This window comes from Sus scrofa, chromosome 17 (genome assembly GCF_054392235.1).
Source record: "Sus scrofa isolate SSC_HxYL_T2T_F1_AM1 chromosome 17, Sscrofa_HxYL_maternal_Yorkshire_Landrace_v2.0, whole genome shotgun sequence".
NCBI lineage: Eukaryota > Metazoa > Chordata > Mammalia > Artiodactyla > Suidae > Sus > Sus scrofa.
Genome location: NC_139399.1, coordinates 33,344,328 through 33,368,451, shown reverse-complemented (window position 1 = coordinate 33,368,451; position 24,124 = coordinate 33,344,328). Strand labels below are relative to the sequence as shown.

Here is a 24,124-nt window from a genome sequence, read left to right as displayed (position 1 = left end):
CCTCTGCTGGGCCCCGAACCCTGCCTCTGGGTGGGCCCGGGACGGTCTGTCTGTGTAGACTTTCTTCATGTTACTCTTCTCCATCTGAACAGTCCACTGCTTCCTTAGGCCCCTGCCCTCCTGGCCCGGGAGGCTCCAGGATTGAGTTTTCAGGGAAGAAGAATCTGTAGCAGCAGGTGCTTAGGCCCAGGTCCTTGGGGCCGGGGGGCGGGGAGTGTAGCAGGTGTAGGCCTGTCCGTGTCCGGGGCCTTGGCCAGACATGGGCGGTGACAGCAAGTAGGGCCTCACCCACCCCCTTTGGCCACAGGTTCCCATGCCAATGAGGCCCCGGGAGCCGGCCCTGCCCTCCCCCCATCCTCTCATGCAGAGGCAGTGCCTGTCCTGTTACCGTAGGTTTGCAGTGACTTTGACAAGACATCCCAGGAAGCTTGAGTTTTTGTCAGTGAGGCTCTGAGAGGCAGGGTGAGGGGCTGGCTTCGGGTCCACTGTGGAGCTGTACTTAGATTCCCCAGATGTGACCTGGGTGCCTATCTGTGGCAAATGCACAAGCCACCTGACTTGTGGTCACATAGCCAAATAAAGACAGGAGCTGGCCCCTGGGTCCTCGGCCCCTGCCTTGGACTCCGTGACGGGGCACCTGAATCATGGTCACAGGGTCAGGGGTCCCCACCAGGCCGCGGGCATAAGTCTGTGCATTGCTGAGCGAGCCAAGGGTCGGCTTCTGAGACTTGAGTCCAGGCCCTGTGGGTGCTGGGGCCAGGTTAAGGCATCCGCTTGTCAGCCATCTCTGTGCCACATTCCAGAACCTCCTTGCCAGCTCTGATCTGGGAGTTCCTAGTGCAGCCTCTGTTTTCAGGCCCTGGGGAGAGGTTATCAGATAGGACTTTCAGCCGGAAGTCTCTTGCAGCCACCCCACCCACCCACCCCCCGCCGGACAGGGCATGGTAGGGGGGTCTGTCCCCAGGGACGGCACTGTCCTCGCAGGCCGCTTCCCTCCTTCTCTGCCTCTTTTCTCTTACTTTGACTGGGAGCATCAAGAAGGATGGATGGGCCTCTGGCCAGCACAACTGCAGGATGGTGCCTGGGGCAGGCTTCAGAGAGCCAGAACCCCAACCAAACGGCACCCCCCTGCACAGTGGGACCACGGACTCCCGCCCACCCCCCAGGGCTACAATAGCTGCTGACTCTGTGGCTGCTGGGAGTCACGCCTTTCCCCCTCCCCCACCCATCCCCACCCCCGCCCCACATGCACATGCAGAATGGAGACCTGAGCCTGAGTGTCTCCAGGGTGGGGGAACCTGCACCTGCCCAGCATCCCTCTTCCTTACAGCTGAGTCTGTTCAGTGTTCCCCAGCCTGGGCTGGCATGGCCAGAACTTGGCCTCTAAGGTCAGCCACCACCCACCCCTATCCCTGCTCCCCCATTGGCCCCACAGAGCCACCACTGGTCTCCTTCCATCCTTGTCCATCCCCTGAAGAGCTGGGGGCGGCCTTCCTGGGGTGGACACTCCTCTCCGTGGGGTGCTGCCCAAAGCTCCTTGGTGACCACCACAACCCCCCTAACCCTCCCAGGAGGAGTCAGAGAAGCAGCTCAGCCTGACTGAGGCCCAGACCAAGGAGGCCCTGCTGGCCCTGCTCCCAGCTCTGTCCGTCTCAGCCCACCAGGTAGGAGGGGACATGGCCCCCGGGGACCCCACTCTGTGTGGGGCGTGTTCCGCCCAACCTGGAACATTTTTGTTGCAGAGTTACGCCGAGTGGCTGCAGGAGGTCAAAGAGAAAGGCCCCGAGCTGCTGAAGCAGCCACCAGTGAACACGGAGCCCTCGGTGAGCGCCCCCTCCAGTGGCTGCTGTCCCTCGGTCCCTCGCGCTCTCCCTGGCCTCTGGGTCAGGAGGGTGCCTGAGCCGGTCATCGGGCAGCTAGGCGAAACCTTTGCGTTTGGCTCAGAGACCCCTGTTCTGCCCTCTGTCCTCAGGACCTGGCCTCCAAGCTGAGGGAGGCGGAGGAGACCCAGAGCAGCCTGCAGGCCGAGTGCGACCAGTACCGCACCATCCTGGCTGAGACGGTGAGGCGCGCAGGCAGGGAGCAGGGCAGAGGCAGGTGGGGTGGGAAGGCCCGGCGGGAAGAGAGCCTGGGCTCGAACGCTGGTTCTCTGGCGCCTTGCAAGAGTCACTGCCCCCTCTGGCCTCCTTTCTTTGGCTGGGTGGTAAAAGGGGTGCGCTCAGGTTGAAGATCTGGGCTCGGCTGTCTTCGCACAGTCTGGGAAAGGAAAGGGGCGGCATTTGGCTGACGCTGGCTTGAAACCACACTCCTGTGATTCCAAGAGCCATGCTAGGTCCATCCCTCTCCCTCTGATCAGCCCTGTCCTATTGTCCATGTCCTGGGCCACCGAGGCCAGTGCTGGTGGCAAACCCATCAGAGAGGAGAGTCCTCTGGCCTCGCTCGCACACTGGCCAGTGCCCACCTTCCTCCCCACAGGACTGTCTGGGAGGGGTCAGAGCAGGGCTGCGCTGGCGGCCAGGTGGTCACCCAGAGGTGGTCACCCCGGGGGAGGCAGGTGGATGGGAAGGTGCGGGGTGGGGGCACCCCAAGGCCCTGCTCACCACCCGCCCCACAGGAGGGGATGCTCAAGGACCTGCAGAAGAGCGTGGAGGAGGAGGAGCAGGTGTGGAAGGCGCGAGTCAGCACCACGGAGGAGGAGCTCCAGAAGGTATGGGCGGTCCCAGGGCTCCCCAGGGTCCGTCCTCCCTCGGAACCCAGATTTAGATTCATCAGGTCAGCAGCAGGTTCAGAATTCTGTGAGATCCAGGGTGGACACCGCTGAGTTACCCGGCTCACCGGGGAGACAGGAGTCGTGTTTGCTGTCTTGGTGGCCCCACATAAAGTGTGATTGCAGAGTGACAGCTGACTCCTGGCCTCAGAGAGACCCCCTCTCCCAGGAAGAGGCTGCTGGTCACATTCGGGGGTGTTGGGGGGGACAGAGGGGGCACTACTGGGTGTCCTGAGGCGGGGCCCGGCCTGCTGGGTCCGGCACAGGGTTAGGAGCCATGGTGCTACTACGTCCAGGCAGGATCCCCCTCCGCTAGGGCTCGTGTCTGACGGGGTCTTCCCTTCGCTCCATAGTCACGAGTTACAGTGAAACATCTCGAAGAGGTCATCGAGAAGCTAAAAGGGGAACTTGAAAGTTCAGATCAGGTACGTGCGGGCTCTGTCCTGTGAGAGATGTGCCCTCAAGGGCTTCCTTTAGTCGCCTTCCCCCAGGCGCCACGGGTCTTAAAAGAAGCTCCAGGATCTTGTCAGCCCTGCTTGTCCTTAATGAGCCATTACTGCCACGAGTGGCTGGAGGCAGCACGCCGGGCCCTGGAGAACCGTGGCTTCTGCTGTGGCCTTGTGAACCAGGAGACGCTACAAGGTGGCCCTGCTAGGCTCCTCAGCCTGTCCCAGCCTCAGAGCAGGTCCAGGGGTGCCGAGCTCTCGAGTAAATAAATCCCTGAGCTGCTGAGGTCTGAGGACTGGTCAAGCCCCAGGGCGCCGGATTCCATGGCCCTTGCGGGCGCCTCTCACTCCTCCCTGGCCTCGGAGGCCTGGTAGCCTTCATCCCAGGGCCAGCCAGCCCCGTTGCCCCGTCTCCTCATCCCATCCCTCTGGCCTTGTGGCCCCCTTCCCTTCAACCCCCCGGCCTTGTCGCCCTGCTCCTCGCTGGCCAGCTGCAGACCTCTGACTCGCACGTGTGTCCAGGTGAGGGAGCACACTTCGCATCTGGAGGCGGAGCTGGAGAAGCACATGGCAGCCGCCAGCGCCGAGTGCCAGAGCTACGCCAAGGAGGTGGCAGGGGTGAGTGGCCACCTCCTGACCTTGGACTTGCACCCTAGCCCTTGGGCCTGCCAAGCTGAGGGGCAGATTGCAAAATCCAGCCGTTAGGACCAGCCGGGGTGAAGACCGGTTAGCTTGGCAGCAGACCTCCTCTACCTGGGGTGGTGACATTGCCTCTGCGGGGCCAGCATTTCAGTCTGACACTGCCCACCCCCACCCCGATTCTGGTTCAGTCGCACTTTTGGCCTTATTCTGGCCAACGACAATCTGTAAACATTTGCAAAGGCTTGAGCCCACATGTGTGCTAAACACTGTCTTTCCTGTGTCTTAAAAAAGGAGCCAAAGCTGCGGGAGCCCAGCCCCCCGACCCACAGTGTCTTGGGTGTGGGGTAGTGACTGTATTTGATCAGCTGCTGAGGTGCTGACTCACGGGAACTGGTTTTCTCCCTCCTTTCTGCCCCCTCCCCGGGTCTGTTTTCTCTCCAGTTGAGGCAGCTTTTATTAGAATCTCAGTCACAGCTGGATGCAGCTAAGAGTGAAGCCCAGAAACAAAGCAGCGAGCTTGCCCTGGTGAGTGACCTTGTCGTGGCCGATGTGTGGCCGGGGGGTCAGGTGTGTGTGTTCCTGCATCCTGTCAAAGGGCACGGGCATGGATTTGGTGTGCAGGCTTCGGACACGTCCTGAGCAGGCTCCTCCCGGGCTGCTGGGCCCATGGCGCCCCTGCTCCACTTCCCATCCCCCAGCGAGGTCAGGCCCTGGTTCAACGCTGGGAGGTTCCTCCACCCTGGGGCCCCTTGTCGGCACGTCCCTTGCCTTCTCTGAGACTTGAACCCTTCTTCGCCCAGCGGTGGCTCAGATGGACCCAGTCAAACCTGTGGGCATGCAGAGCTCCCAGCCATGCAGAGGGTCTTGGGTTCTCCTGGTTTTCAGCGTTGACAGGCGGTCCAGGCCCCTGGTTCTGGGCAACATCAGCCCAGACTTACAAAGATGCCCAGTCCCAATGCCAGCCCTAGGCTGGGGTTGCAGGCAGTAGCCTGTGAGTCCATGGACATGTTCTAGGTGATCTGTGTGGTCTTTCTTAAAATTGTGGTTGGTTGTTTACATTTAGAGACTGGAACTCTTGAATACAAATGCCTGTGCCTGGTTTTCTGAGAAGAGACCAGAGGGGTGGTCCTTTGGGCTGGTAGGCCCACAGCAGCCCCTCGCATTGGGCACACGCTCTGGCTCCTGGGGTGCCTCTTCTGGTCATTCAGGCCTGACCTGGGACCGTCACACCCGAGGGCAGGTGCTATCCAGACACGTCACCACCTCTCCAAAGCTGTTGTCCAAGTGAGGCCTGGGCCATATGTAGGGGACATTCCCTAAGTTCTTCTCATTCTTGGTCTACAAAATTTGCTGTTCACTCTTGGGACTGTTGGAAGGAGGGAAAGACGTGGGTGCCGGCCTCAGCCACCCACAGCCCCACCTGGAACCTCCACCCAAGCTTCGTGGGTGATGCTGCTGCCCCTTCAGATCGGAGGCTTGGTGGTCTGGGGGCTTAGGGGCCACCAGATGCATCATCTGCCCCCATGATGGAGCTCAGGGCTGAGGGAACCTTATTAGGCAAGAGTGTCTTCTCGTCATCTTTTCTAGACCCTAGAAGGGGTCCTGCACAGTGGACCATGTCCAGAAGGGATGTGGGACGTGGGTGGTGTCCTCGCGGAGCCACCAGCCGCCTCTCACTCCCTTTGGATCCCTTAGCACTGTGTGCCGTGACCCTCAGGTCACCTGGTTCCGGGGGGCTCCCTACTACTGGCCTTGGAGCAGAGCAGGTGCGTGGGGCCAGCCAGGGCCCCCTCACTGGCACCTAAGTCTCAGTGTGGCCACACATGGCACTGACCCTCCTGTCCCAGTGAACCTGCTGCCACAGATTGAAATTATCAAAACAGGTCCTCCCAGGGGGGAGTGTGTGCATGCGTGCGTGTGAGGTGGGCGTGCGTCCAGCCGTGTATTTGCTCAAACCCCCCTCCCTGTTTCAGGTCAGGCAACAGTTGAGTGAGATGAAGAGCCACGTAGAGGATGGCGACGTAGCCAGGTCCCCGGCTGTTTCCCCAGAGGCCCCCCCAGCAGAGCAGGACCCCAACAAGGTTAGGGCGGTGAGCCCCATCCCTTGGGTGTCAGCCACTAACTCCCCCACTTTGACGGCAGGCCTCTGTTGGGCTACTTGCCACCTGCCAGGACGCCCAGGCGGGGGTCAGCCGGGTCTGAAGAAGCCACAGAGCAGAAGGGAGGGCGGGAGGTGGAGGGCCCGGCCTGCAAGCTGAGGCTTCACTCAGCATCACTAGAGGGGGGCTTGCTCCCCAGACCCGAGCAGCTGCCGCTGAGCGTGATGCTGGGGCTGGCGGTGGCGGGACTCCGAGTGGGAACCACTGTGGGGCAGGGGCTTGCGTGGTGCTGAGGCGTCTGTCTTGGGGTCTCATCAGAGGTGTCTGAGGGTAACTGGAGTCCGGTCAGCAGCTCAGCCACACCAGCTTCTGTCCCCAAGGGTGGGGGGCTTTGGAAGGGACTCGGTGGTCTCCCTGCTGCTCTGGGGCAGGGAAGGGCAGTGAGGTGGGGGCACCAGGAGTAGCTGGAAGGCAGAGCCCCAGGTCTCAGCCCACCCGCGAGCCCTGGGTACCCAAGAAGGGCCAGCGCCAGGTTCCTGAGTACGTTCGCGGGGTTTGTACGCAGCTGAAGACACAGCTGGAGCGGACGGAAGCCCTCCTAGAGGACGAGCAGACACGGCGGCAGAAGCTCACGGCCGAGTTTGAGGAGGTCAGGGCGGGTCAGGGTGCAGAAAGGTCCAGGTGGCCCCCTGGGGCCTCTGCTGGGTGGGCCAAGCCTCATCCCTCTGGAGTGGGTATCACTGTGCCTCGTCCCCGCCCCGTCTGTGTGGGTCTGGCCTACTCTCCAGGCCCCCATCGTGTTGTCCCTCATGCCAGGCGCCCTCCATCCCTAAGCGGGCCTGTTAGGTTGATGAGGCACCTGACACTGAACTGCCGCGCCCCTTCCCCTGCCCCCAGGCTCAGGACGCGGCCTGTCGGCTGCAGGGGGAGCTGGAGAAGCTTCGTTGCACCAGTACCCTTGGGTCAGAAGCAGAGGAGGCCATGCAGCTGAAGGTAAAAGGGGGCCCTCGGGTGGGACTGGGGTGGGAACCACCGAGGCCCCTCGGGCAGGGTCCAGGCTAATGTGGTTGGGGGTGGGGAAACCCCCTAAATCTCCAGTACCATATAAGGCGGCCACTAGTCTCTGTGACTAAATTAAGTAGAACTGAGGTTCCTCTGTCACCCTGGCCCCAGGGCACCCTGTCCCCAGTGGCTGCTGCATAGAGCAGCCCTGGCACCACAGGAAGTGCTGCTGGCAGAACTGGAGGCAGCAGAGGCCCAACTGTAATGCAGGCTGTCTGCTCCTAGCCCTCACTTGCCCATCCTGTGACGAGAGGCCCATCCCCACACCCTTGGGCCCCCAGCGTCTGTCCCCATGGATGGGCACAGCTAGGCGGCCTTCCTGCCACCTGTCACATGAAGGTTAATCCCCTTAACCCTCTGACCGCCAGGAGAGACTAGAAAAGGAGAAGAAGTTAACCAGTGACCTGGGACGTGCTGCCACCAAACTACAGGAGCTTTTGAAGACAACCCAGGAGCAGCTGGCAAAGGAGAAAGACACAGTGAAAAAGCTGCAGGAGCAGCTGGACAAATCAGTGAGTGCCGCCAGCCTGCCCTCAGTGGGGATGGGGGTGGGCGGGGGACAGAGGCAGCCCGACAGCCCCCTCGGTGGGACACAGGCCCAGGGCCTCATCCTTACCTGCACCCTGTGCTGCCCTTAGTGCCACTGCCTTCGGCCCAGACGAGGGGCCCTCTCAGCCCTCTGCATCCTCAGCTCCTGCCATGTCGGGCTGGGCTCTGAAGGCATTAGTGGCTTCAGGGTGTTACTTTGCAGGGACGGGAGGTCCCTCCGGTGAGGTGAATGGTCCCCTTGGCCCCAGCCTCTCCCTCTCTCCTCCTCTGTTCACAGGAGGATGGCAGCAGCTCAAAGGAGGGCACGTCTGTCTGAGTCTCCTGCAGAAAAAGAAGTTACTGTTCAACTTACCAAAATGCCTTACACATTCCTTACAAATAAATAAACCGACCAACACAGCGATATCCGGGCCCAACTTCGGTAGCTCTGAGAAGCCATTAGAGACGACAGTCTCTTAGCATCAGAAATAGATCTTCCAGACCCCAGTTTGTAAGAGAACCTTTGTCACGCTGGATAAACACTATTCCCCAGGACCAGCCCGGGATCACCGGCCAGCAGACGCCAAAGCCCTCATCAGCTGTGTGACAGACCTGGGCAGTGTGCTGGGGAGGCCGGGACCTCTGGGTATCTCTGTGTCAATCAGTGCAATTGTTTTGTCGCTCATGGGGTTGGGGGTCAGGTGGTGGGCAGTCCAGGAGGTGAGTCTCAGAGGCTGCGGAGCAGACTGGAGGGTCACAGCCCAGCGAGACAGCAGCCTTCACCCCTGGAAGAAGTTACCACCAGAACTGAAGTGTGACCTCCCAGATGTTAATGCCATTAAAACCCATGTGTCGCCTGGCGCTTCGGTCTTGCCTGGTCTTCTGTGGGGGTTCCCGCAGCTGGTGCTGAGCCGGGTCGAGGAACCAGGGGAGCCAACAAGTATGGCTCCTGGTCCCCGGTGCCTTTCCTGTCATGTCACCCAGGTCCCCATGCCCACAGGGCAGGATGAGGGAGTGGGACCTGTGATGCTAGATGACTTCATGCAGTGACCACAGTCCCCACCCCCCAAGAGCTGAGATTACCTAGAGAGGCTGTGGGGTGCCCTAGGCTGTGAGGTGAGTTCTGGGCATGAACCAGGAGTTCCGTCCTTCTGGCTGCAACCCTGGCAGACGTCCACAATGCAGGAGGGCTGCCACCTTAACTTCCTGTGACCCCAGAGAATCTTTGGTTATGATGTGTTGGGGGGGGAGGGCTTTGTAGGGAACCTGAAGCTCAAACAAATGGATTTAGAGGTGGGGTCACAGGAGCTTGTAGCAGTCACGGGTCTTGGCGGCACAGCCAATCCTACTTTCAGCTCAGTCCCAAGACTCAGAATCTTGGGAGACAGGCGCTGAAGGGGCTGAACTTTGGCTGGGGGGACCAAGGCCCTGACAGCAAGTGTAGCCAGATACAAGGGTGGGGGTGCCCACGGGAGGGTGCCTGAGAACTGAGGTCTCACCACCTGCCTGGGGGCTGTCGAATGTGGGTTTGACGCCTCTCTGGGGTGGTTGTCGCAAAAGTGAAGCATCATGGTGCAGTGTGTCCTGTAGCCACCAGCGGCTCCACATGCCAGCCGCTGCCTGGGGCCGGGCAGTGCTGACCTCAGTCTGCATGACCAAGACCTGGTCCTGGCTTTCAGGGACCACCTGTCTGCCGTTGTGACTCTTGTGTGTTGTGACTGTTGGGATCAGGGCGCTGGAAATTCTGGGAAGTCTCCTCAGAGATATGAGCATAAGCTGGAGCTAAGCAGATGTTTGTCAGGCGGGGAGAAGGGATCCAGGCCCAGGGAACAGAGGTGCAGAGGTAAAGAGCTGCCAGGGGCTCGGGGGGTAAGGCAGGAAGACTTCGTGGAGCCAGGTTATGAAGGCAAAGGGGGCAAGCTGCAGGGGCCACTGAGGTTTTTAAGCAAGGGGAGAAACTTGTAACTGTTCTAGATTCTCTGGTCAAGGAGCCTGCAGGACGTGGGCTCTAGGCCACGGTTTCTGACAGATGGAAAGTAAAGTGTCAGAAGTTATATAAGTTATGGTGTCAGAAGTTATGGAAATGACCCATAACTGCTGACACCCACCACATGCCCAGCCCCATGCTTGGTTCTCATGTGACATCTTCCAGTCCCCATGGGAGGGGAGTTTCTCCTCATCCTGCAAAGGAATCCCCACAGAAGGGAGAGCTCACCTGGCAAAAGGCACAGCAGGCTTCAAGCCTGCCTTTAATGCTGACCCAGCATCGGGAGGCCTGGGCGTCCGCTGGAGGGAAAGGGGTTTCAAGTGTGTGGCAGCCATGCACCATGGCCCCTCACACCACACTCCCGTGTGCCCTGTGTGTCGGGTAGGGACACACAGCTCATCCTCCCGCTCACGGGGAGCTTCACGTAAGGTCAGGGGCTTGGAGTCATCCCTGGTGGGAACCAGGCTAGCCTTGTTCCTGAGCCAGGACCGCCATCAGTGGCACCAGCATTTCCAGGAAGCTCCCCTGCCCCAGTGGCTGCAGGACAGAGAACCCTTATGCTGGGCAGATGCCCCCCCTGAAGGCACAGGAAAGGGGGACACCTGGGGAGAAAAAAGCACAGGAAGGAAGACAGGAGGCCACTGGGCAGGGTGAACCTGGGGCTCCTGCAGCTCCAGGTGAAGCCCTTCCTCCATCCATTCCCCACCAGCACCGCCTCAGCTGTCCTGAGACCCAGCAGTGGCCGCTCCGTGCCAGCAGGGGGAGCGTGAGCATGCCAGGAGCCTGCTGGCTGAGTTCCAGCCTCAGACTGGGGGAGGGGGAGAGATCAAGGAGGGGAGGGAGTCACCCTTAACAGACCCTGCGCAAGAGGCTGAGGGGGCCCCCTGGTGTTCCCCAGGAGCCTGGCCTGCCAGTCTGGCCATTCACAGGTCCTAGTCCTGCATATGGCACAGAACTCCCTCTGCAGTCCCTGGGGACCAACCGCCCAGGCCGGACTGCAACCAGACCCAGGGCAGCGCTGGGAGTCTTCTGAAAACATCTAGTGTAAACCCCTCCCTGCAGAGGCTTCAGGGGCTGACCTGAGGCTGCAGGGTCATGGGGCTCATCAATGGGGCCCACGGTGCTGGCGCCAGCTTTTTGGACTAGCTTCCTCTGGTCATCTCTGCATGATGGTCAATAAAATGCACAAACGCCACTGGGATGCCTGGCCTGTAGGCAGCAAAAACACAAGACACTCCGCAAATGCCTCCTTCCCAAGAGCTTCCTCAGAGGGGAAGGTCTAATAGGACTCAAAGCCCAAAAGAACGATTCCCTCCCCTCCCCAAATCAAACAAAATGACTCAATTCCAGATGTTAGAAATGAAGAACTTGCCAGGGACATGATGAAAATAGCTTAGGACCAGAAAAGGAGACCTGAACTATCCAGCTGTGCTGTCCCTAAGCAAGTTACTTTACCTCTCTGGGCTGGCTACAGGCTCCCTCCCAGGCCCTGCCAGCCACTATGCAGTGACCCTTCTCCCCTGGCTGGGACTGGAGACTGTTCCCCCATGTCACAAATGCCTTAAACCATGACAAGTGCTGTGTCCTTGGGCATATCCGTCTGTCAGTGCAAAAGGCATGAACTGGTGAAGAAACAGAAGCTACACTTCCAGCATGGACCCGCCAGCACTGAGGAGTTCTGAAAAAGGAAACCACCCAACTAAGCCTGGTCTTACTATTGGAGTCACTATGTTCACTGTTTGCTCAGCGATTAATATTTTCTGAAATAACAAACTTTGTAGTCAAGCTCTGAACTTGTTAGCATTGGCTTTGTTTGCTTTTTCCTCAGAACGCAAGAGTAATCATTACATGAACCTTAAGTCAGCTTTCCACAAACACACTTTTGCAATGTGTTAACACTAGTGAAAGGTGTAAATGTGCTGAAAGCAGAGTGTACTTGTATTTTTATTCCTCACCAATGTCAAGCTAAAAGGTCAAAACTTTTTTTTGGGGGGGGGTCTTTTTGCTATTTATTTGGGCCGCTCCCACGGCACATGGAGGTTCCCAGGCTAGGGGTCCAATCGGAGCTGTAGCCACCGGCCTATGCCAGAGCCACAGTAACTCGGGATCCGAGCCACGTCTGCAACCTACACCACAGCTCACGGAAACGCCAGATCATCAACCCACTGAGCAAGGGCAGGGACCTAACCCGCAACCTCATGTTTCCCAGTCAGATTCGTTAACCACTGTGCCACGACGGGAACTCCAGTTCAAAACTTTTTAAGGGCCAAACCTAGAGCATATGGAAGTTCCCAGGCGAGGGGGTGAATTGGAGCTGCAGCCCCTAGCCTACACCACAGCCACAGCAATGCAGGATCCAAGCTACACGTGCGACCTATGCCACACCTTGCAGCAACGCCAGATCCTTAACCAACTGGGCGAGGATCCTCGTGAATACTAATCAGGTTCTTAACCCGCTGAGCCATTACAAAAACTCTGTAATTTTGCATCAGATTTACCTGGAGTCTGTCAGCAGAATCCTTGGGCCCTAACCTCAGGAATCCAAAAAGACTCTCTCAAAAGTGCCCCTAGATAGAGATATAAGTAACTGTTAGCATTTCCCAACTTCTGGAGTCGAGTGGAGTGCTGGGAGCAGCTGATCTTACATCACACCCCTGTGCACTGTTCACAAGCCTCCCCATAGCCCACCTTCCTCCCCACCCTCCATACCTGCACATGGAGCGGTGGTTATACAAGTGGTGTCACATGTCACAAGCTGAAACCACAGAAAAGACTTTCTTCTTCTACAATTCCTGGCTCTATCTACAGACTGTTTCTTAAGGGCAGTCTTGGGCCCTCAATGCCTCCCCAGGGCCTGTTAACACATTCACTAAAAGCATTCCATTGCAGTAGAGAAAATAAATTCAGGATGAAAGAATGACCAGTAGCTTATGGGTAAACTGGTAGCCAGCACTATTTTCAAGATAATTTTGAAAGTAATTTGATCAAACCATAATATTTTTCTGCCTCCCAAATAAATTAGAGAGGAGGCAAAAAAAAAAAAAAAAAAAAAAAAAAAAAGGTCTGACATTTGGATAAACTCTTAATGTTTAAGAGAAACATTAAGAGAAAAGAAACATTAATGTTTAAGAGACAAATTCCCAACTTTTACACCAACTTTTTCATGCAATCAGAGGAGGGAGCTGTGACCTTAACTCTGTCTGAAATACCCAAATCTCCATACCTACCCCCATACACAGAAAGCAAAACCCTTTATCCCCAATTCACGCATGAATAATTACACAAGAGATAAGTTAAAATGCTTCCTTTATTACGTAAAGCCAGTACTGCTACTTCTAAATTCAACTGTTGGTGCATCTCTATACTGTTCAGAGTGTTATGCCTGTGATGTTAAAGACAATCACTTCCAAGTGTCATCAGGCAGTGGCTTCCTGTGGATGCTGCCGTCATAGCTGGTCCCCGTATCACATACAGTCGGCAAACTGCTCTAGGAAGGTAAAGAGGTTCTCCCAGGCCCCAGAGTAAACAGAATGTTCTTCTACACCTTACTGTACCAGAAGCAACACAGTTCCAAAGGAGATAAATTAAAGATAGCATAGGTACCCAGCTTGTTGATATACCATCTTACCATTTCCACTAATAAAGCATATTACAACGGAGCCCTAATTTGTACTCTAATTAGTTGGTACAAGACAGTACATGTTCTGATTTCCAAGATGCAAGGTCACTCTCTGTACAGCCTTCTGACTAGTGAGCAAGCAGCTCACTTCAAGTGCAGGAGCTGTTTGCTGTGTTTCAACTACGTGCTTGAAATAGTGCTTTGCAAGCTCAGCGCTGGTTCTAAGTGCACACAGTTTTGGAGGCAGTATCCACGTCTGGTAGAATCTGGCCTGATTTAATCTTACTGTAGTTAGCATATTAGTGCTGTTACCTGTTGTGAGTAGAATTATTTTCCATTATTCAGGTTAGCTCAGCAGAGACTCAAGAATTTGGGCCAAAATTATATGACCAATATAACTGATTATGACCAATTCTCTAAGCAAAAGAAACAAAGTAACTGCTGAAGTTAACAAAGATGCAATAATTCTCTTCATATGGCCTTGCATTGTTTAATGAACCACACGTTGAAACGATTAAAAATCATGAGCTTAACAAAAATCTCTACAAGCAGACTCATCAAAATAGATATTTTGGCCAATAAGACTTTCACACCCCCCCCCCAAAAAAAGTAGAGTTTAGATTGATTTAGGGCCATGTGCACATGTTCATAGAATAGTTAGTTTACTCTAACAAATGACAAGACAGCTCCCCTCAGTGAGTCCCTGGCCTCAGTGTTTGCTTTACTTATATAGCAAGAGGATAACATTGAACACGGAAGCTTTCGATCTGTGGCACTGAATGATCATCTACACAGGGCATCCTTCAAAGGCTACAATTAAGGATCCACCTAGCTTTTCAGCAATACAAGCCCGATTGAGGTCTTCTGGCCCATTTGCTTGACATTCATGTTTTATGCCTAGGGAAGAAAAACAACAATTCTATTTAGAATTATAGCAGTAGCTTACCTAATTCTCTAAGATATCAAACAGTAATGAGAATAAATGAATCTGTAACCACATGCTTCAACACAACTCCCACAAAGTAATACCAAAAGAAACCAGACGTATTAGCATATGTTCTAAATATTTCCATGTGTATAACACAAAGTCAGCCAAAGCTACTTTATGGTGTTAGAAGCCAAGGTATTGCTAACCCTGCAGAGGAAGAAGTAGGAAGGGAGTGGTGGGAAGAAGGGGGCATGAGTGAGATTTCGGGGATACTGGGCATAAATCAGGAAACAAGCACTACATACAGCTTGTGAAAATTCAAGTTCTACAATAACTCATGTATTGTAGAACATGCCATACTTCATCAAAAAGTTAAAAAGCAGGTCTAGTAATTTTTCTTGGTTTTGGAAATATAAGTAAAAATATGAATTTGATGTTTTGATTGTACAGCTGATTTAGTCGACTGTATTGAGGACTAACAGTCCTTACAAATGGGATTGCTTCTGCTCTGGAAAACAGCTCTCCAGCAGTACCCTACAATACACTTTAAGAAATCCATCACAATGAAATCTATGTAAAATGTGTTACTGATTCCCTTTCTCAGAAAAATTACATCACCCCACTGCACAAGGAGCTTTATGGAATTATATACAGTAGGTTCTCTGTAAACAGCTGTTCTCTTTTAAACAGCTGCAGTCCTTTCTGATTTTCCATAATTTTAAGACCATTTCTTAAGCTGCTGAGAGCATACAGGTCAGCTTGTAGACCACTCAGGACCATCTGGAGAAAGCTAGTGATGGTCTCACTAGGAAAAAAGGCACCAGGGAGACCACCTTTCATGCCACCGGATCAAGTCTCTGGAGCAGCTCCTTTATTGAAAGGCGAGGCAGAGCAGGGAGGAGGAGGAGGAATCGCCTCAGGGAGCACGGTGGAAGTGCTGAAGCTAAAGGGTCACACTGTAACAGCAGTTCCCCAGCCAGTGAACGCACTTCGAGGGGACAGCCCAACATCAAACCTAGCACTTGCAGAACCTGACAAGGACTGAACGATGCCACAGAAGGAAGGGAGAACTGTTTCCCTAAGTAAAACAAGCTAGGGCAAACCTCATCTACTACCAGAGGATAAAAATCAGTCACCGTAAAACATACAAAATGAAAACGACACTAGGCCAAGTCCTTGTGACCCTGGCCCTTCCAGCTGTTTGGAGCTAGCCACAGCAGGACGGTGAGGGTGGCATCTTAGGGTCCATCCCCATGGAGGTTAAGTCGTTTGGGCCAAGGTCACACAGCAGTTGGATGACAAGCTTAGCCCTCAGCACAGGCCTTCGGGCACTGGCCCCATGCTCTGTCCACCATACCAACATTTCCTCCCAGCTGGAGACAGTAAGTACATCCAGGCCATCTCACAGGATCCTAATCACCAGGGGCAAGTCAAGTAGAACTGGTCGGCCCGAGGAGCGAGGCCACTTCCCCTCTGACACAGATGAACGATAACCTAAAATCGTATCATTCCAAAGTAAAGCCAGAGAGAAGAGCGCCCTTTCCCATGTACAAACGTTTCCTTTTTGCAACTTTGTTATATCCACATTCAGAGGCAACAGCCTCTGAATTTATGATTTTTTAGGATGACCCACACAGACCAATGAGTCTCCACCTGCTATGTGAGAAACGTGGTGGCATCTGAAATCAGTTTAAAACCACCCAACCATTGCCTTTAATTTTTTTTTTTCATTTGTATCAATAAAGGCTTGAGTTCAGGCTAACAACCACTGTCTTCTTATGAGATTTCTAATACCCTCTGAGGGACACAATGTCAAGAGAACAGTGTTACTAACACGGGCCTTTCAGACCCAGAGTGCCCAGCAGGAGGCAGAACGACACTGAAAACTGAGTTTCTTAGGCAGGCAATGCTGCCCTCCTCTGTGGCCACGGCTCTTGAGAGTAAGTGCTTCCAGGGGCTCACTCACCACACCTCCAAGTACCTACAAGTAAACTAGACCATACCTTGAAATTTCTTTTTGATTGCGTCCTTGGAGCTGGCATAGATCATTTTACTTTTCAGAGGTGCTAGTTCTGGTGCCCTGGATAGAGAGGTGCCAAAAAAAAAAAAAAAAAAAATTAGCTTAGAGAACGCACAATTTACATCATGCTAAAACATCTGCATCAGTGATGAGGCAGGGGCCTCGGCATCTCCTGGGAGAGTTTATCTAACTGCACACTTACAGTCACTTGGGAAAGTGACTGTAACTCTGGTTGACCGAGGTGGGAAAAAGGTGTAGTGCCGCTTAAAGATCAGTTAATGCGGCTCTAATAAAAGAAACAGCACTGGATAATTCACTGACTCACCCAACCGTTGCCTTTAATTTTTTTTTTTTTTCATTTGTATCAATAAAGGCTTGAGTTCAGGCTAACAACCACTGTCTTCTTATGAGATTTCTAATACCCTCTGAGGGAAGAAAAGTTTCAAAATACAGAAAAGTACAGCGTGTGACCTGTAAATCAAGTACCTGCCAGCCAGAGTTAAGAAACACTAGCAATTTTTGCTTCTGTGTGTTTTCTGAAAAAGAATATATTATAAATAAAGTACAAGTCCCCTTCTTACTGCCCGCCCCCGTAAGTCCTTTCATCTACAACTAGTCCAACAGCAAATTCTGACCACATAGTCCTTGTTTTCCATCCTAATCTGACACAGTAAAACAGGTCACAAGCATTTCTTTTTCTAAGTTTAATGGCAATTCAGCAATCATTATATCTTAATCGTCAATATTCCTATTATCTTACATTTACAAACTTTTCAGTGCCTCCTCCCTCTTGAATGAATTCACTACTCATACACTTTACCATTTTCTGTACCAGCAATATTGAAAAGTAACAGAAATACTAAGAATGCCCACAAAAATCTCATCTACTTAAACCGCACGTCTATGAATGCACTATTTGCCATTCTACTGCCCAACCTCGGACCTGCCTCCCCTCCCACCATGGGGATACCAAAGGGTAAAAAAGGAGTGTAGTTAAACACTCTTAAGCAGTTAGCAATTCCATTTGGCTGCCACATGTCCAGGACATTCAACAGTCATGAACGCCATGGACTGGCGTGGACCTCACCTAGTCTACTCCCCCACAGTGGACAGAGATGCTATTCTTGGGAATGAGGAAAACAGCAGTTTCTTTGTCCCTCAGATGCAGATTCCTCCCCACTCTAAGGTCCAAGGAGGGAGGCAGAGCTACAAGGACCTCAGGTCTGGGCAGATGCACCAGCTACAAAGATAAGTGGGTATTTTTCTTATGCAAAGTAGGTCAGGTGCAGAAAAGGCTTTGGCTGTTCTCATTTTACTCCAACCAGATCTTTTCAGGGCCACTCGCAGCACATGGAAGTTCCCAGGCTAGGGGTCAAATTGGAGCTGCAGTTGCTGTCCTACACCACAGCAACGCAGGGTCTAAGCTACGTCTGTGACATACACCAAAGCTCAGGGCAACATCGGATCCTTAACTGAGTTAGGCCAGGGATCAAACCCACATCCTCATGGATACTAGTCAGGTTCGTAACCCAGTGAGCCACAACGGGAACTCCAAACCAGATCTTTAAAATACTTCAAGAGCCAAACCCTGGGCCCTAAATAGCCTGTTAAGGAAAATTCCTATAAGGTTTTATCTTTCTTTTAAAAAGTAATAATGCAAAATAAAACATAGTACTAACACAGAACTTCCTTTTCTTTATACTTTTATCTTCCAAATGTCCTTTAATAGGGATATATCATTTTTATAATGGGTGGGGGAGGCATAAAAAGCCGGATAAAAGATAGTACAAATGGAGGAAATATTCACTAATTTAAACACTTAAATCTTCAGCTTAAGGTTTGTGCCACTCACAGTAAATCTCAAAAGGGCCAGAGATTTTACCTGGTTTCTCAGCCCTAACACAATACCTGGCATGCAGCAGAAATAAAGTTTAATGAGTCTATTATCTTTATGCATTTATGTCTGTAGCCACTAGGCTCAATACACAGTAAGCGCCCAATACATGCACTTGACCTCTTATCTGCAACCTCACAGCATCCTAGTTTCACCCAGTGCAGCAAAGGCTTGCTGAAATGGACTGAGGTGTGACCTAGAGTTACAGTCCTTGAAACAAAAATTCTTCTGACTTCCTGGCCCCATGTCCCAAGTTGCTGGAGGCACACAGCTGAAGAGCTAAGCCCCTCCCTGCCTTGCCCCAGCGCAGGTCACAGTATGAAGAGGACCCTCACTGGGACCCTGCAAATCAAGGCCTGTTACCACTTCCCTCTTTCCCTTGGAAGCTACAGAGTATTTTCACTGTGTAAGAATTCCAAACAAAAGAAGGGTCCTATAATACAATTAAAAGTCATACCTATATTCTTCATTTAAGTGAAGCTTAATCTCAAGCATAAACTTTTAAAAATTTTATTTATTTATTGCTTTTGAAGCCTGCCCCCATGGCATATGGAGGTTCCCAGGCTAGGGGTTGAATTGGAACTGTAGTATGCCACAGCAATGCAGGATCCAAGGTGCATCTGTGACTTACACCACAGCTCATGGCAATGCCAGATCCTTAACCCACTGAGCAAGGTCAGGGATCAAATCTGCATCCTCGTGGATCCTAGTCAGATTAGTTTCCGCTAAGCCACGACACAAGTCCCAAGTGTAAACATTCTTGAATGGACCAGAATAGCTACCTTTTTTTTTTCTTTTCACAGCTGCACCTGCAACATATGGAAGTTCCAAGGCCAGGGGTTGAATCAGAGCTGAAGCTGCGGCGCATGCCACAGCCATGGCAACACCGGATCTGAGCCACATCTGTGACCTACACCACAGCTTGCAGGAACACTGGATCCTCAACCTACTGATCAAGGCCAGGGACTGAACCCACATCCTCATAGAGACAACGTTGGGTACTTAGCCCACTGAGCCACATAATTGGAACTCCCCCAAATGGCCACTTTAAATAGTCTTTCAAGAAAAGGCCACATAAAGCACTGTATAGCACTTTTCCACTATTCAGAGCCACGGTGTTCAATAGAGCTTTCTGCAATGATGGAAATGTTCCACATCTGTGCCACCCATCAAGGTAGTCACCCGTGGCTACAGAGCATCTGAAATACGGCCATTCGACTAAGAAACTGAATTTTAAATTTTATTTAATTTTAATAGCCACAAGTGGCTAGCAGCTCCCCTACTAGATGGTGTGATCTCAGAGCAAATTACAGCTGGAGGCAACGAGAGCACCAATGTCAAGAGCAGCAAACCAAAGAGACACAAGTGGGAGGCTAGTTCCTGGCTCAGCGTGTTGGAGAACCTGGTGAGGTGCTACAATAACAATAAGAGATTAACTCTGAGTTTTACAGAGGCTCAATATTTTCAACAATGCTTACCACAGAAAAAACATCAACTCCTCTTTTCTGGATTCCTTGGTTTCAAAGCTTGCATCATACAAAGCATAGCGACAATCTTTCTCAGGAAGCATCCCCACGAAATGCTTGAAAGGATCGGTTATGGTTACACCAACATCTCCAACTAAGATCTCTTTGCCTTCTTCTACAATGATGCACTTTTTGTCTGCACTGAGACAAAAAATGACAGCCTTCTTTCTTTTCTTGATTTCTTCTGGTGTGGAGCACTTCCGAACTTTCATGTCATAAAAAATGCGACATACTTCATCAGCAACTTGCACTCCTGAAGCCTAGAATGAGAGGGGAGAAGAAAATCTGAAAGAGGCTCACAATTTTTATCATGCCAAATAAAAAACACTATGAAACTTCTGGTTATAGACTGGCATACACTTAAAAATTTGTAAGGTGTATTTATCACCTAATAAGGAAAACTAGAAAATCTGAGCTGCTGGAGTTCCTGCTGTGGCTCATCGAGTTAAGAACCCGACCAGTATCCATGAGGACGCTGGTTCAATCCCTGGCCTCGCTCAGTGGGTTAGAGATCCTTCACTGCCATAAGCTGCGGTGCAGGTCACACATGTAGCTTGGATCCTGCGTTGCTATGGCCTCAGCTACAGCTCTGATTCAACCCCTAGCCTAGGAAACTTTCATATGCCACAGGTGCAACCGTAAAAAGAATTTAAAGGGTGGGGGAGGACCCTGAGTTGCAGACACTGATTTCAGTCATTGGAATCTGTCACCATCCTGCAGAAATAAGTAAAGATTCAGCTATAATAGCCCCTCTAGCCCTAAACCTGGAAGACAGTGCTTCCTGGCACTGGACTGCTTTCTTCCTATAGAGGTTGCTCAGAGCCCTGACTAGGGCATAGTCATCTCTCCAGTTAGGGTGTTAATAATACCCCCACGTTCTTTTCACAACGTGTAACAGGTGGCCAGAGTGGCTGAAAAACCCCACTCCTACAGTGTATATTTTTCTAATAAAAGAAGAATTAAAAGGTCTTTGTACTACTTACATGTCAAAATTTTATGATTAATATCCAGTAATATATTAGTCATACACCTTTAAAATCTCCAAGTTTTAAATTAAAATTAGAATAAATAAGATTGCTAGGGAGTTCCCATTGTGGCTCAGCAGTAACAAACCCAACTGGTATCCACAAGGCCAAAGTTTGATCCCTGGCCCCGCTTAGTGGGTTAAGGATCCAGCAGTACCATGTGCTGTGGTATAGGTCGAATATACAGCTTAGATCTGGCGTGGCTGTGGCATACGCTGGCAGCTGTAGCTCTGATTCCACCCCTAGCCTGGGAATTTCCATATGCCACAGGTGTGGCCGTAAAAAGAAAAGATTGTTAGGAGACTATATCTTAATTGCTTCCACACACACACAAAATATAATTATGTGATGTAATAGAGGTGTGCGATCATATTGCAACATACAAACGTATCAAAAATCAACACTGTGTAAGCCTTAAGCTTACATATGTCGATTATATAAATAAGATTTACTGCTGTAAAAGAGGCTTAATTTAAAATTATACTGATCAGAAAAAATAAACTTTTGTCATGTTATACTTGCTATTTGAAATGAGGAAGCAGTTACACAAGATCTTGATAGTAAGAGCTATAAAATCAGTTTCTGATCTGTTCATCCTCTTTAAGGAATGTGCTACTTCCATAACTTTATAATATCTCTTATTTTTTATGTTTCATGAACTACTTTGGTTTGCATATTAGCTTTTCTAAAGCAAGAATTATGAACTTAAGAAAATTTAAATACTAAACAATGCCAAAATATTAATGACACTCAAAATTAACGTCATGGGGAATCTGATTGTTATTTCCTGCTACCATGACACTCAAAGCTGCCCTGTTTCCTCCTTGAGGCCTGATCCTTCTCTTTGTCTTTGGATTCTACCACATGTCCCTCTACAACACTGCTTTTGGTTTAAGTCACCCAGAGTTAACTTTTGTTCCTTTAGTCTAAATAGCTCTAACAGGTACAGTAGTACCATATTGCTTTGGGCAGTTTTCACATCCTATGTAAATACTAATGTACATTTGCTAGTTTGTGGATAAAAAGACAAACTGGAGACAGATTTAAACAGTCAATAAAAAGTGAGGGAAATCTGACCAAGATCACCAGGAGACAATAGGTAAAAGAGAAAAGGCAGGAAAGAGAGGTGGGCTAAAAAAATGTTAATTGGGAGTTCCTGTCATGGCTCAGTGGTTAATGAACCAACCTGACTAGTATCCATAAGATGCGGGATCAATCCCTGGCCTTGGTCAGTGGGTTCAGGGCCCAGGGTTGCTGTAAGCTGTGGTGTGGGTCGAAGACGCACCTCAGATCCAGTGCTGCTGTGGCTGTGGCGTAGGCCGGCAGCTATAGCTCAGATTCGACCCCTAGCCTGGGACCTCCATATGCTGCTGGTGCGACCCTAAAAAGACAAAAGACCCCCCCTCAAAAAAAATTGTTAATTGGCCAAAAGCCTTTTATAGGGCTGAAGATCAGGTTAAGTTTGATCCATCTGTGGCCAGGAGAGTTTAAGGAGAACTCTAGTAGGGACAGGAATAGATGCAGAACTTCTTAGTTGGCCTCTTCCTTGGGCAGAGGAGAATGTATCCTGGAAATGGGTAAAAGGTCAGTGACTGGTACAGATCCTAGGCTGCCTGCGTAAGGCTGTTCTCCCAACCTGGACTGGACCAGACTCTGGAATTCTGTGCACCTGCCATAGTTTATCAAGATATAGATTGTGTCCTGATGAATAATTGCACTTGTTTTATAGTAACTCTCTGTATTCAGGACTGACTTCGATTTGTGACACTCATTTGTTTCTTCTTCAATATTTATTGAGTGCCAGTCATCGGTATTGGTGCTAAGTACCTAATGGTACAGAAGACAGTTCCTCTGTCATGGAGATAGTAACTGTAGAGAGAGGGAGAACGATATTAGGAAAATAATTAAACAGAAATCTATAATTACAAATTGTGCCAAGTGCTAAAATTACAGGCCGCGATCAGGATGTAACAAGCAATGGTGTTTTACTATCAAAGGAGGGGCAATGGAAAAAGATTTTTTTTCCCATAAAAAGGGTTCACAAACTTTTATTTTGGTGGTAGGACCTCTGCATTTTATCCAAGAGGCTTTGTCCTTCATTTTCATCAACTCACATTAAAATACAACATAAAGATAAAAAAAAAATTAACGTCATTATTGGATCAAGAAATTAAAATGTGAGATGAAAAGATAGCCCACACATAGGGAGAAAATATTTATAAATCATATATTCAATAAGAAACCTGTATCCAGACTATATAAAGAACCCTTATAACAACAATGAAAAATGAAAATAACAACAAAAAATGAAAACCAACAAAAAATTGGATAGAGAACCCAATTTAAAAATGGGCAAAGGATTTGAACAGACGTTTTCCCAAAGATTTTTTTTTTTTTTTTTTTTGGGGGGACATACCCACAATATGCAGAAGTTCCACAGCCAGGGATTGAACCTGTGCCACAGGAGCGACCCAAGCTACAGCACTGACAACACCAGATCCTTAACCTGCTATGCCACTTGGGAACTCTCCAAAGAATTTTAAAATTTTATTAATGGCTGCACCCACAGCATATGGAAGTTCCCGGGCCAGGCTTTGAAATCCGAGCCACAACTACAACCTACATCACAGCTGCAGAAATGCCAGATCCTTTAACCCACTGCACCACAATGGGAATTCCCCCAAAGAATGTTTTTAAAATGGCCAACAAGCACTTGTAGAAAATGTTCAACGTCATTAGTCATTACAGAAATGTATATCAAAACCACAATGAAAAACTACTTCATACCCACTAGGATGGCTATTAACAAAAAAGACACTAACAAATGCTGGTGACATTGTTGCAAAACTCGAACCCTTGGAATTCCTGTCATGGCTCGGAGGTAACAAACCCGACTAGTATCCATGAGGATGTGGGTTCAATCCCTGGCCTTGTTCAGTGGGTTAAGGAGCCAGTGATGACGTGATCTGTGGTTGTAGGTGAAGATGCAGCTTGGATCTTGCGTTGCTGTGGCTGTGGCGTAGGCTGGCAGCTGTAGCTCTGATTTGACCCCTAGCCTGGGGACAGCCTTAAAAAGCAAAAAAAAGAAAAGAAACAAACCCTTAAACACCACCGAAAGAATTGTAAAATGATGCGGCTGCTTAAGGAAATGGTCCTGTAGTTACTCAAAAAGTTAAATATGGAGTTAACACTTAGCAATGCCACTCCTAAGCATATACACAAGGGAAATAAAAACATATATCCACACAAAAACCTAAACATAAAAGTTCATAGTAGCATTATTCATTACAGCCAAATGGAACCTAAATGTTTATCAGCTAATGAATGGATAAGCAAAGTGTGGCATATTCATAACAATGAAATATTATTCAGCCATAAGAGAATGAGGTACTAATACCTGCTAAAATATAACGAACCTTGAAAACATTATGCTAAATGAAAGAACCAGATATCAAAGGCTATACATATCATGATTCTATTTCCATCAAACGTTCAAGACAGGCAAATCCACAGACAGGAAGTAGATAAATGGTTTCCAGTGGCTGAGAGGGGATGAAAACTACTAATGGGTATGGGGCTTC

The 24,124-nt window shown here is 50.5% G+C and overlaps 2 protein-coding genes across 4 annotated transcripts in view; one reads left to right on the top strand and one right to left on the bottom strand.

The window, feature by feature from the left end:
- RRBP1 (ribosome binding protein 1) overlaps nt 1-8,405 on the top strand; it is a 65,677-nt gene extending 57,272 nt beyond the window's left edge. The window contains exons 13-24 of one of the 2 annotated variants that reach the window (XR_014832851.1): nt 1,572-1,664; nt 1,743-1,823; nt 1,973-2,062; nt 2,615-2,707; nt 3,121-3,192; nt 3,736-3,831; nt 4,297-4,380; nt 5,829-5,936; nt 6,520-6,603; nt 6,852-7,209; nt 7,270-7,528; nt 7,843-8,405. Coding sequence is in view for 1 of the 2 variants with exons in the window: in XM_021078037.2 (XP_020933696.2) it covers nt 1,572-1,664; nt 1,743-1,823; nt 1,973-2,062; nt 2,615-2,707; nt 3,121-3,192; nt 3,736-3,831; nt 4,297-4,380; nt 5,829-5,936; nt 6,520-6,603; nt 6,852-6,947; nt 7,385-7,528; nt 7,843-7,881 (1,080 nt within the window). In the remaining variant the exon portion in view is untranslated. The remainder of the gene's footprint in view (nt 1-1,571; nt 1,665-1,742; nt 1,824-1,972; nt 2,063-2,614; nt 2,708-3,120; nt 3,193-3,735; nt 3,832-4,296; nt 4,381-5,828; nt 5,937-6,519; nt 6,604-6,851; nt 7,210-7,269; nt 7,529-7,842) is intronic. The other variant, XM_021078037.2, reaches the window with a different exon arrangement.
- Nucleotides 8,406-12,820: 4,415 nt separating this feature from the next.
- DSTN (destrin, actin depolymerizing factor) overlaps nt 12,821-24,124 on the bottom strand; it is a 51,196-nt gene continuing 39,892 nt past the window's right edge. The window contains exons 3-5 of one of the 2 annotated variants that reach the window (XM_085002871.1): nt 19,471-19,778; nt 16,082-16,158; nt 12,821-14,047 (exon numbers count right to left, since the gene is read on the bottom strand). In XM_085002871.1, the coding sequence (XP_084858997.1) occupies nt 13,938-14,047; nt 16,082-16,158; nt 19,471-19,778 (495 nt within the window). In that variant the 3' untranslated portion in view covers nt 12,821-13,937. 2 annotated transcript variants of the gene reach the window in all.